Genomic DNA, 13,570 nt, shown 5'->3' with positions numbered 1-13,570 from the left:
AAATATCATATTCGAATAGATGGAAACGCACTCAAACAAAAGTTTAATGTGAAAAGAAGTACAAAAACGTGGGCAAACACAAGGTATGATAAAAAAGAAAGCTACGCAGAAAAAAAAAAAAGCAGTGCTTCTCCGTAAAATTGAAAGAAATAATGTAAACAGCGCTACGCGCACACATTGCAGCTATCAAAACAAATACTGAATCCACTTCAGTGCCTCCGCTCTCCATAAATATCTCACCGTACTAACAAAGAACCAAAAACTGAAAAAACTAAAGAGAACAGAAATCACGATAAAAGAAGTCCTTCACCGGGTTTCAAAGAAAAAAAAGAGCTTGAAACCTAAATTCTTTCGGCAGTTGGAGAGTAAATAAAATTTAAGGGAGTTCCATGGCATCACGAACGCACACACCATCCTATGGTCCAAACACAAAACCAAAACAGAAGCAACTTGGTAGAAATAAGTAATGTGTCACAAAGCCCAATGAGCATCGTGAGGGGGAATAAACAGCAAACTCTTTCTAGTACGATAAACACTGAATAGCCAACCTCCATGAACTTTTCCCGGTAAGAAATACAACAGCATTTAGGAAAACAACGAGCGACCCAAAGAAGGAAAAGGGGAAATATCAATACTACGTTTACAAAAGACACTAAAGAAATACATACAGCCGAAGTCACTCCCCAAAGTAGCTCTACATTGTAGCATTGCACAAAACACCTTGCAGCCACTCCGCATATGCCGATGGTTGCATTTCATTACCCTCCTGAACGTCCCCAAATAACCCCCTCGTCAGCCGGCCCAATCCCATTCCTGATGTGTACTCGCGCAGCACATCGATGAGGCCAATATAACAAACATACCTCCACGGGGTCGTAGCCTCGGCACCCGGCGCCGTCAGTGGTTCCGACAAGAAACCACCATCAAAATCAAAGATGGAGCCGCCCCCACCTCCTGTTGCGTGTCCTTCCCCGTTGCATGACGTTGCTTCTGCGTATCCACAGTCAGTAAATGCGGAGTTGTGCATACGCATTCCAATCAAGCAACTGTAACCGACAATATTCATTGAAGCTAGGAAAGAAGTATCGGAAATGAACTGCGCGAGTAATTGTGCCCGCTTTAGTTTGCCACAAGTTAATAGGCGAGGCGGTGGGTCATCATCTCTGAATACGTCCTCCCCAAAACGAGTTCGCCACGAAGCAGAAAGTGATTTCGCCTTGGACAACAACCCTACTCGTGCCCCTTTAGCGACATGAATGCGTTGAATGAAGTGCGGCGTACGAAAGACATTCTGAGTAAGTATGTAGTGCTCGCACGATTCACTTGATACCCACGAAAACGTTACAAGTGCGTAGAAGTGTGGCAATGTCGTCATACAGTTCCGTTCGCAGTAGTGAATGTATTTAAGCAAAAAACTCTCCTTCAGGAGGTAAAATTCGCTCTCTTTTAGACTCTTCAACACAAAGTTGCCCAAAAAAATAAGTGATTTTCCACTTTCTCCACACGAAGGAACTTCACGCCATACGCACCTGTCAGTGAGGGCCCCACGGAGCTCTGCCATGTTCAAATTCAAAATTCCCCGCATGCGATTGAAGAATTGGGGCGCATGTACCGTCACACGCGCCATATCGGTTCGGTGCATCTGCCGCTGTCCTGACCACGTGAAAGAATTCCCTGAAAATGCCTCCAGCAACCCGGGGTCGGTGTTTTCACTGGAGAAGGGGGGAAGCTGTCTTGGAAATGGTGCGTCAAACGTTTCGAGTAGGGGCTTGTTATGGTGGCAGCGAAAGTTTAAGTACATCGCCTCACTAAGTGCAAGTTTAAGAACACTCGGGTTGCTAAGAAACGCATCGGTCAAGGTCGCTTCAGATTTGTGCACTTTCTCCCATACAGGTTTGAGAGATGGGTGGTCGCAAATCAATTTCTCGAAGACATCACGAAGTATAGTGTGGACATACCACGCGCGATTTCTTGATCCACGAGGATCAACCGCGTTGCCAAATTGATTGGGATTGCACAAAGTTTCCGAACAAGACGCAGAACATCCCGAATATGCCGATGAAGAGACGTCCTCGCCAGCGGAGAGAAGCTGCGTCGTCAGTGCCAACATTCCCGAGCCGCAAGGGTTTACAGCTTCACAAGACGTACTCTTTTGATCGTCAGATACATTTTCCGTTTCGCCGACACCATTGATACCAAAAGCAGGAGTGCTAAAGGACAAACTGGTGCAGTAGGGATGCACGCGGGAGTTTTCTGGATTGTTTAGAGCCGCCTCCCCTCCGTAACACGAAACCGACACTTCCCTTAGTTCTTCCAATTGATGATCTTCCACAATTGGGTTTGCAGAACCTCCAACCTCGTGTTCATCTGCGCTACTGCACGTAACTGACGGCAAAGAGGGAAACATGTGAACTCCTTGTGGCACACCACCCTCCTCACAGAACAAAATATCTGGAGTCTGTCCTTCCCTTTCGGAGGTGGAAGGAGAAGCGACGTCCCGTTGTACGGAATGTTCCTTTACTATTTTTGGTGGCGCAGCCGATGTCTCAATGTTTTCGCAGAAATCCAACAGCTCTATTGTATCCTGGGCAAGACCTCCAGAGCGTATTGGGCCGGGAGCGCTGCCATCCAATTCCTCAGCCTCCAATACCTCATCTCTCGAGTGGCAATCCTCCGACGTATTGCAAATATCATTATTCCCACACCGATGGCAACCAAATAAATCATTTTTGTGCCGCACCGCCCCCTCCGCGGTCCCTAAGCATGATTTTAGGAGTTCCAGTCTCACTTGGAAGTTTTCCTCCTGGGATCGGCGTCGTTGGTACTCACGTCGAAGTTGCCCTTCAAGCACGCGTATGCGTAACTTCAAAGCTTCCTCATTCTCGTGGTGTGGCGCAGTGTTAGCATTTGTCGTGTGAACGGAAACATGTCTCGATACCGTCGCTCCCACACCACAGCAAGTAAATGAGGAACAACACATTTTACTGCAGCTATCCGGTAGTGAAACTGAGCGACTGTGCGTCCACATGCGATTACCAGAGTGTGTTCCACCTCCATATCTGCAACAACACGATGAGTGTTGCCCACCTATCTCTCGTGCCGTTACTGATGAGCCTGGCAGTTTATAGAAGGGCGGTGGCTGCCTTACTTCTCCTACGTGCCACTGTACATCCTCCTCGGGTGGAGCACGTCCAGACACATCGGACTGCAGCATCCGTATCTCGATTCCCAAATTCAAACGGAGGAGGGCGGGAAGAAAAGAACAAGAAGGATGGGTAGCGGGTGAGATGACCGAAATATCGTTTAAAGCCTTAGTGTAACAAACCTTCACCACTGTTAAGTGAGGATATTGGGGCGGAAATGGGCACATGGTTCATGCTACTCTATTCCACCGCATCACTTTATTCATTTAAAGTTGAGGAAATGTTGCCACGTGCACTCAAAAAGTCGACTTCCCTGAGTATTCCATGCGGAGAGCGAACAATTCATTAAACAACCTCACCCCTCCTCCATGCATAGTGTAAGAATTAACAGTAAGAAAGAAACAAAGACGAAACGTCGTTCGCCAGCTGATAAGTACCTGTAGCGACCCAAAAAAAAAATTTGCGCAGAAAAGCAGGGAAGCTACCGGGGGAAAAAAAATCCCCCCACTCCCCGAGCACAAAAAACACACACCATCACAGCAGCAACTGCCGGCGGTCTCCACGCCTTGGTGTAAAGGACGGAGATACCATTATTACCACTGCGGTAATATTGCAAGCCACAACTATTACCGCTGTCACGGTTACCTTTCTGACAACATCACATCAGCGGACACAAAAACAACCATAAGGGGGTGGGAAAAAAGAGCACTGTGGTGAGCACCCCCCGAAAAAAAGAGGGAAGGTGCTGCACTAAACCCGCTCACCGGAGTCTTTAAACAAATTAACCGCTTCGTTAAGTTCCTCGAAAATGTCATTTATGAAGTAGAAGATGAAAACTAAACAGGCTTAAATGGGATGAAGTCAGGGGAAACTTACATGATCGGCCCCCTCTACTTCTTCCTTTAACTCTGTCCATACAAAAGCATTCTAAAGACATTGTCCATTTGCTCCCAATCAAGCACCCATACGACTTGACAATACAACTTTACTACAGCTTTCCTTTTTTTTTCTTCACTCAAATCAACGACACTGCTATTATTGGTTGCGCACATGAAATAGTAGTAGTGGTAACAGTAACAAGCTACTGCTCATAACATCACTATAACATATTTGTTCTTTCTTTTCTTTTTTTTCGCTGATGAACCCATTACCATCCCACCCATTGCCCCTACAATTTGTCATAGGGAGCATTAGCGTTTCTAATCACCATCAATATCTTTGGCTGCCTCATGTTTACCTCATCCTATCACTCAAAATACAATTCGTCTCAACCCCACCCCGCTTTTTCCCTCTTGGCGTCTTCATGTGCACATGCAACTGTCTCCCTTTTTTTTTTCTCTTTCCCTTCCTCTCACCATACATCCTTTACTCAACCACTCACTCACTCAATCAATTATTACATTTTATTACTCGCCCACTTAGCAAGCTTTTTTTTTCCACTTTTCCCGGTGTATACCTCATCAACATCATCTTCTTTCCTCATGTGCAAACAAAAAAGTAATACCCAAATTAAAGTTTAATTTTGGGGGTTGGCAAAAAAAAAAAGCAGAAAACGTTACGACACCGCATTTCAACAAAATTGTGAAGTGTGTGTGTGTGTGGAGAGAGAAAAAGAGAGAACAAGCAGAAGCAAACCAAATCCAACTAAAGAGAGCAAAAGGGGTAGAAAAACATTTTGTCCCATTAGTGGCACATGAAAGAAAGAAAAAGACATAAAGAAATGTATCTAGAAAGAGGGAGAGAATATGGTGATTTGAATTTAAAGAGAGAGAGAGAAAAAAGAAGAGATATGAAGAGGCGAAAACGAAAAGCCAGTTTATAAATATATAAATACATACGCACAGCTATACATATAGATATATATATATATATATATATTCATTTGTCGCTTCCTTCCTCTCGTTCTTTTTTTATCAGATCTCCTTCCATTAGATCTTGTTTTGTACCCACTTTATGCCCACATTTTTTTTTCTTTCTTGCCCTTCCTCGACACTCTCTTTTATTATTTTCGTAAGTTCAAGCTCGTCATTAACATGTGTGCCCAAACATGTGCACTCACAATCTACTGAGCGCAACGGCACAGGGAAAAAATGTTTTCGGTATCAAAAAAAAGGAGAGGATGATGAGGGCAAAAAAAAGAAAAAAATTAAGTAAGCACAGGAAATAAGGGCGCATTACAGTAAAAAAAAAAAAAGAAAAAAGGAAACAACGACACAAGCAACAAAGGGATGAACGGCGGAAACAGTAATAACCAATGAAGAAAAAAAGAGTGTAGGGGATGTTGGGAATGAGTAAAAAGACACACGCAGGCAAGGACATACAAACAGAGAGGGAGAGAGATACACAGAAGGAACATGGACGGAGGGATGGGAACGATGACAACGCTCACAAGGTACGCATAGACCATTATATAAGTACGCTTTCGCCCCTGGGAAGTGTGTCCTCCATTGCTCGCAGTCGCTCAGGTTCCAGAAGTTTGGCAACGTAAGCAACTGCCTCGTGAAAGTCGTGCGTGCGTCCAGAGATACGGCAAAATCGAACTAGTGTATATTCAAAGGCCCCGGAAGAAAGTAGTACATCAATAGTACATGTGCCAGTCACTTGGTTCTTTGGGGTTGGGCCACTACCATAAGCGATCGTGCGTTGTGGTGGGGAGACGCTGCCTGCTTTGAGGGATTCCGCCCACCGTGACGATTCCTCGTAGCTTGAAGCCAAATTACCATGATGAGCATCATTCACATTGGAATACTGGCCAGCATGACCTGTGGAATGGGGTAGCATGGGAATGGATGATGTACAGAAGCTGTTACCCAACAGGGCGTTGTGTGAGAGGTCTTTCGGTGTCAAAAAACACCCTTCAGATTCGATAGCTGGTGGCGTCGCCGACATGGTCAATGGAGTGGTTTGCGCAGCCGATTTTCCAACATAGCAGAAGGAATAAACACGTTCCACATCAGACATGTTCACTACATCACGGATTAAGACAAGACGGTCGGCATGTTTCATCAGCTTTTTCACGATGTTATCCCAGACACCCGACACAAAGACACCGCGCCGAACACTCTCTCTCAACTCACAGTATCGATACAACGCAGCTAAATTTGTTGCAGCGGCAAGTTTCCGGCCCATTGGATGCCGAACAAGCATGTCACGGCTCACCACACCTTTGAGGAACATACGGAATGTTATTTCACCACGGTTTCCCACCTCGTGCTCATCAAAGAAGCGGATTAGACTTCGAATCTCTTCATCGTTTACGTCAGTTTGGCACCGCTCGAAGAGGCGCTTCAATTGATTCATGTCAATAACACCTGTGTGAAGTTCGTCTACGCAATCAAAGGCAGTGCGCACCTGCCGTACTACCTTTCGCTCAACACCATCCATCTCCGTATCAATGATTTTGGGAAGCTGAAAGTCGTCGCTGTGTTTAAACGAGGAGTGTGCGAGGTCCCTGATGACCCATGCGTCGTGAAACTGTTTGAAGGTAACAAACATGCTATCTTTCTTTCCAGTAAAGAGGTGAACAAGCTCCGACACTCCCTCCGCACTCACCTTCTTACCGTGTAGGGTGGTTAGCATATCCCGTAGCTGATCTCGTGTTATATCTCCGTAACCATCAATGTTAATTTTTTTAAACGCCTTTCGTATCGCGGCCTCCTCTTGCTCAGTTGCACGGTGCTGCGTGGAGAAATCCAGAAACGCAGCACCGCGTTTTAACTCGGGGCGGTGGGGGAAGAGGTCAGCTTTGATATCTACAACAAACCACTCGCTTTCAAGTATTTGCGATATGCTCGGTCGCTCTGTCGGCTCTAAGGCAAGCATCCCACGCACCAGTGACCGAGCCCCAGGAGTGAGACGCGCCTCCTCCTCCTCCGTGAAGGAAAAGCTACCCATCTGAATGAGGTGCAACGTCTCCTCATCATCTCGGCCGGAGAAGGGAAGTCGACCCGTAAGCATGAAGAAGAGAATAATACCCGCACACCAGAGGTCTTGCTGAAACACATCTACAGCGAGAGAACCGGTGGTGCGTGTCACCATCTCTGGGGAAGTGTAGTGCAGAGTCCCGATGGGTTGCAGGGTCTCATTTGGAGAGCCATCGTCTCCATCTTCCCCTTCTGTTCGATATTTGCTGCAGAAACCAAAGTCGCATACCAATAACCGATTATCTTTGCCAAGTAACAAATTCTCCGCCTTTAGATCTCTGTGGGCGACGCCGTTACTGTGGCAGTAGTCTATAGCAGACATGAGTTGCTGAAAGTACAATCGGGCCGTTGCTTCACGGAAATATTTCTCAGCAATGACAAGATCGAACAACTCCCCGCATTCAGCAAGCTCCATGATTAGGTAGAAAGCGGAGGTACTCTGCAGAAACTTGTATAACTTCACCACGTGCGGGTGCTCTAAAGACTGCATGACGGTGGCTTCCTGAATGATTAGTGATTCAGAGCCCATCAAGTAATTATTCGGTATTATCTTCATCGCAAAACACTCTCCGGACGGGACATACTTGACGAGAAATACCGAAGCGTAACCTCCTTCACCAAGTCGCTGACTGGCGACATAATCCTTCAGCACCACCTTCTCGTCCTGCAGGAGCGACGAACCGGTGAATTCGGTCGTTGAGGTCATTCGCCCCCCCCCCAAAAAAAAAGAATTAAAACACCCACAAACAAGCACGCAAGCGATCCGTTAAACTCAGCTAGCCAACAACGAATAAATCCTCAAACAAAAACAAAACACGAATTTACGGAAACAAAATAAAAAAGGGAATGATAATAATCGTAACAACAGTCGTACTAGTAGTAAACGTAACTGCAATTACTATAAAGAAAAGAAAGAAGAGAAAGAGAGGGGAAACAAATCCCACTAACTTCTTCCGTGTCCCTTTTTGAGTTGCGTATTATACTCTCCAGTAAAAATAGGAAAGCGTATGCTTATATAAATATGTATACTCGTTACTGACGTCAATTTATTTTATTTTGTGTGTTCTGCCCTGCTTGTTACAATTGGCACCGCACGCCCTCTTCTCCCTCCTTCTCTTCACAAACACAACCGCCGCAGGCACCCACTTCTGGAAAATACGAAATCAATATATATATATATATATATATGAAATCCTCCGTAGTCCTGTTAATGTGCTTCTCCAGTACTTCCACTGTTTTATTTACAACTATCCTTGTATATTTCCCCCTTTCCCTAATGGTAATGACACCAAAAATAATGAAAACAACTTTAAATTATTTGTCCACCCCTTTCCCCCCTTTTCCTTTACCTCTTTAAAATATCGCTAATGCCGTGTCAAGTGATGAAGCTACTGCCTGGCAGACAAACAGCGACAAACACTTCTCACGCCGTAAGCGCGAATGTGCAATCGGCTGACTGCTCCATTTGATAATGTTGTTTAATTGCGTATGATAAAATTCGACCCCGTATTTCCCAACGAAAAGGGGGTGAAGGGAGATCGCGCAACGAAGAAAATAATAAGAAAATAAAGCAGCAAAAAAAAAAAAAGAAAGAAGAAGTGAAGAGATATAGGAGACGATAAATCAAGAACATAATCAGTGACTGCAACAACAAACGTTCGCGGAAGCAACCCGCACCGACAAATGCAATAAAGCTAATAGTTATAACAGCAATACTATCGCACCACATCATATTACATTTAAAAATAACAAAAGAAGGGACTTTGAAATCGCCCCGCAATTAGTGTAGTGTTATGTTTCTTCCCATCCACAGAGGACCAAAGGATAATAAAAGCAAAGACATTTTTTTTCTTATTTATCCCTTTTCCTTTAACTGCTTTCCTCCTTACATGTCAAGCCGAAAGCGGAAATGGAGTGCGGAGGAGGGAAAGCTATTGGTACATAACAAACTCAAGACATTCATCAGCTCTCACTAAACATCCCCAACAAGAGAATATCAATTAATACGTTCCCACAACTGCAACGATTCTACAAAGTAAAAAAAACAAGGTAGAAAGGGGAGGGTGAAATAAGGCAATGATGGTTCGAAATAAATAATTAATAAAAAGAAAATGAAATACTCGGCGACGCACAAAAAAAAACGCGAGTGAATACGTGTATATGTGTAAAAGGGAAGTCAAAGATGTACAAAGTTGTTCAGTGCCCAAAACACACACACACACACACACACACACACAAAAGAAAAGAGAAAAGCACCAGCGAAACTAACTTGTTCCCAACGCACAATCAACACACCAATTCGAAGTTAAAAGACACTAAACGATGATGGCAAGGTAACACCAACAGGACGGCTAGCTCCATTTCTAATGAAAAACTAAGGTTCAAACATGACACTACGGAACAAGCCCGTGTCTTCTCTCTTTTCCTCCCACTTCATGCTCAGCTCGCTCAGCTACACAGTCACTCACTCACATGCAAGCAAAGGTGTATACACCACAATATATATATATATATAATTATATATACATGGATGCAAACCACCAACGCAAACAAGAAAAATTACACCGCAACGTTTATTGGTAATCCTTTTGGGGTAATACAACCGCAACAGTGTCAGTGGCGTCGATATTTACGTTCCACAAAACTCCATACGCACACACTAAAACGCTCAGTGCCCTCACAATAAGTGACTGCTGAAATTCTTTCGGTACCGTGCCAATAGTCTCTCCCGTTGTTTATGACGATTCATACTTCCTAGGAGGAGCAAAAAAGTGAACAACTTTTGCGCATCCAGCAACCCCTGTCCACAAGGATTAACATACCAGCGCATGAGACTCACATGTGTACTGTATAATGCATCATCCTCTTCAAGAAGCATTAATACATACAACACCACACACACACCAGAGAAAGTCTGCTGCAACACATAATAGACACCAACACCCCCAACATGCACGGCGCCAGAAAGGGAAAAGAAGCCCATCAACATTTCTACACGCTCATCATTAGTCGACAGACGCACGGTTCCGTAATATCCACCACCAATAAAGGGAAAGAGCAGCACAGATAACAGGGCACTTAAACCATAACCAACCATGTGAAGCGTCACACAACTGGCCACATACCCCGCTGCGGTTCCAAGAAAGAAGAGGAGTTGGTATTTCCTCAAAATAACAAGTGCTGCAACGGAAATTGTGTGAAGTATAGGAAGAATATACCACCGCACCCGAAGTTTGGACAACACACCTCCGTCAGCGTGCTTCGGCTTCGAGGCATCATCAACATTCGACCTCATAAAACCGAGTATCATCAACCACCATCTATTTCCTCTCGTCTCCAAATGAAGCGAACTCGCTTCCACTCCGCAGGGATAAACAGGATCACTACCACCACGCCTTTGTGACTTGTGATCCGCAATGCCCTTCAGGTCATGCAATTCATGTGGAACAGAAGGACTCCGCAATTTCAACCCCCTCCACCCATCACATAAATCACTATGTGAAACACATTTATCATGTCTGCAATGACTAGTGCCCTCTCCATAGTAGTCACTCATGGCGAAGAGCAACACATCGCAAAAACTCATAAGAGTCGCGTAGAGGACCTGAGAGGGTCGAAAGTATTGAGTGAGGCAGTTGGAGACAAGTGAAAGGTAATTTATCAGGGCAGTTGCGGCAAAAGCATTTACCGGTATGCCGAACAGCTGCCCGAGAGCATCATCTGAACAGTGACCACAAGGTTTACTATCGGTTAGGGATTCACTAACATGTGTCTCACTACAACCACCTTTTGTAGCGGATGGAGACGCACTACGGTTCATAGTAACGTCATTGCTTTGAAGAACCTCCGGCATGCTGTTGTGTCTTCCGTCACTCACCGTATCTTTTGCTACGGTGCTGTGTCCCACGTAGTTGCCTACAAACGAGGTGCCACAGTTTCCCGTCTTTTTCAGCGAAGGCACGGTGCAGGGACACGCGGACTTATTTGCAAACAATTTGATCCGGCAGGCAATAGCCAATAAGCAACTAAGGACAATGGACACATCTAAGGTGAGTGCATAGGTGGGGGAATACATTAGAAATGAAGTGAAACCACTGACGTCATCTGATCGCTTCATCTTTTTACACAACGGTGATAGACATACATACCACCAGATGTGGATGCAACACCCACACACACAAAAAGGGGGCATAAAAGTGGGGAGAAGCCAAATTGTATTGGGAAGAATATGAAGAGCAAGGTAAGGGGGAAATATCGAGAGATAAAACATGAACTGACAATGAATCAGAGCCACGGGGCGACATAGATGGTTAAAAGGGAAGCACCACACAAATTATCCAGTTACATGCAACAGCTCCTTCGGGTAATCGATACGTTATATTGACGACGGGGTAAAACTGCAAAAGAGACAATAATCCAAAGAAAAATAACACACTTACCTGCTTATGATCGTTTCGAACATCAAATAAAAAGGATCAAAACCGCACTGACGATGAAGCGGGTGCTGTCATATGGGCACACGCCATGGAACGCCCATCCCCTTAGGGCTTCAACGAGGTTAAATCCTCATGCACTTACACGCTATAAATTGCTGTCCACACCGGCTACGCCCCCCTTTGACTTTTATTATTACTATTCAGTATTGGGAAGTGGGAGATAGTTGCTATACTTCATTCCTTTACTCACTAATAAGTACGTGTTCCCAGTGACCTACTCGAAACATGCACCCGGGGAGTGCTCGGCAACGGGAGAAGGAAGAAGGAAAACAAAAAAAATCATATGAAGGAATAGATGAATACAAATTATAAAACGCACCGGAGAGAAAAAGAGAGATATAGAAAGAGGTAGAAAAGAAGCAGTAAAAATGAAACAAGGAGAAAAGTGGGTTTAATAAATCGTCACCATTACATAAAAATGAACCGCTATCGAAAGAATTCGGGCGATTGAGATTGAAAAGGACTATAACGCCAAAGAGCACTCCGTGCACGCAGTTTGCTGCGGTGGTCTTGCAACTTCGCTCTTAGGTTTCCCTTATTCACTCAATCAAGTCCCGCCCTAAAACATATCACCACCATCCACGTTACCCGCAAGAAACCAACAACGATATTGTATACATTCACAACCAGAAGCAAAAACAGAGACTGTAGACAAAAAAAGGAAAAATCTGACTATTGCTTTCCTTTTTAACCCTGCTTCATTTTATCATTTTGCTTTCTCCCCCCCCCCCGTGTATACGTCTGTTTTGCATGGAGGAGCGGTGGTCAAGTTGGAAGAGGGAAGGATAAAACAAAAGGATATAAGCATGCGTATAATAGTGGGTTTCCTTCCCTCATTTCTTCCTTAACTCATCTTCTCCACCATCAACACTTACTTGATTACTTCTTCAGGGAGACAAATTTCGTTATATTAAACTATAGCACCACTTTTGTTGTTCTTGCTCTCGTTTAATTCAGTTCAACCCCACCAACCCAAACTCCTTTTCACACATATACAGATACAATACACTGAACATACCCAAGCACTCTCATCCCCTAGATGACTTATCCCTTTCGTTACGTTGCCTCGTCATCCCAGCCTTTCCTCTTTTAAACAAAAAAAAAAAAGAAAAAGCAAAAAGAAAGGAAAGAAAGGAAAGAAAGGAAAGTGACTCTCTCTCTCTCTCTCTTTCTCTTTCTTTCTTTTGTTTTTTTTTTGCCACCGCCAGTGTCATTTTATTGATGTTGTCCTCCATTTTTTTTTCTTTTCCCTGTTTCACGCGAGTTGATGTACCAACTAAGAGGTGGTGAAACTGACATGAAGGCAAATGTAAACAGAAAAGGGGGAAAAGCCGCTCAGCAACACTAAAAAATGCGGTATAATAAAACCCACAAACAAATAAATAAATAGGAAGAAAAAAAAAGAAGAAAGTGTTATGATACCTGTGGAAGAAGCAAAGAGTATCATTACATGCTTATTTATTCCTATGATACATCACATGTTTTCCCCTCTAAGGTATAAGTACAAAATGTAGTAGGAAAACATGGCTCAAGTTGAATAATCACGACCACATTTTTTTTTGGCAAACTAAACGAAAACGGCCGACAGCTTCCGCCACCTCCATGTTTTTTTTTTTACGACTACCACACCCACTTCGCTTCCAACTCAGTGCCAACAAACACAAAATCTAAAGCAAAATAGTAACGGTAATCAACAACGATTCAAAAAAAAAAAAGAACATACAAAAAGATACAATAAGTGAGCAGAAATGGGTACACATGAAATGCCGCACATGGGACCAAAACATGAGGAGGTAAAAAGGAAAACACAATTATTTATTTTTGTGGATTTACATATGATAGACGGGTTCACTTCAGTGGATGAGAAATGAAGAGAAAAGTGACATGTTCCCCCAGAAAAAAAAGGTGGAAAAAGAAAAAGGGGGTATCATAGCAATAGCCGCGTAAAACACACTCGCGGGTGTAGTCACTTTATTTTATATGTGAAACACACTCAAACACCACCATC

General features: G+C 44.0%; 3 protein-coding genes across 3 annotated transcripts; all 3 read right to left on the bottom strand.

Annotated features, from left to right (window-relative positions):
• Positions 1 to 694: 694 nt before the first annotated feature.
• TEOVI_000257200 (phosphatidylinositol-4-phosphate 5-kinase, putative) lies at positions 695 to 3,214 on the bottom strand (the record flags this gene model as incomplete). Its single annotated transcript, XM_067225625.1, has 1 exon — positions 695 to 3,214. One exon carries the CDS (start codon positions 3,212 to 3,214, stop codon positions 695 to 697), a length of 2,520 nt encoding a protein of 839 aa, XP_067081726.1.
• Positions 3,215 to 5,549: 2,335 nt separating this feature from the next.
• TEOVI_000257100 (protein kinase, putative) lies at positions 5,550 to 7,772 on the bottom strand (the record flags this gene model as incomplete). The annotated part of the gene is made up of 1 exon (XM_067225624.1): positions 5,550 to 7,772. One exon carries the CDS (start codon positions 7,770 to 7,772, stop codon positions 5,550 to 5,552), a length of 2,223 nt encoding a protein of 740 aa, XP_067081725.1.
• Positions 7,773 to 9,743: 1,971 nt separating this feature from the next.
• TEOVI_000257000 (uncharacterized protein) lies at positions 9,744 to 11,183 on the bottom strand (the record flags this gene model as incomplete). Its single annotated transcript, XM_067225623.1, has 1 exon — positions 9,744 to 11,183. The coding sequence occupies one exon, from the start codon at positions 11,181 to 11,183 to the stop codon at positions 9,744 to 9,746; it is 1,440 nt and encodes a 479-aa protein (XP_067081724.1).
• Positions 11,184 to 13,570: the final 2,387 nt, after the last annotated feature.

This window comes from Trypanosoma equiperdum (genome assembly GCF_001457755.1).
Source record: "Trypanosoma equiperdum strain OVI genome assembly, contig: ctg_56, whole genome shotgun sequence".
NCBI classification, from domain to species: Eukaryota; Euglenozoa; class Kinetoplastea; order Trypanosomatida; family Trypanosomatidae; genus Trypanosoma; species Trypanosoma equiperdum.
The sequence above is the reverse complement of the archived record's forward strand: the minus strand, read 5'-3'. Positions and strand labels throughout refer to the sequence as shown.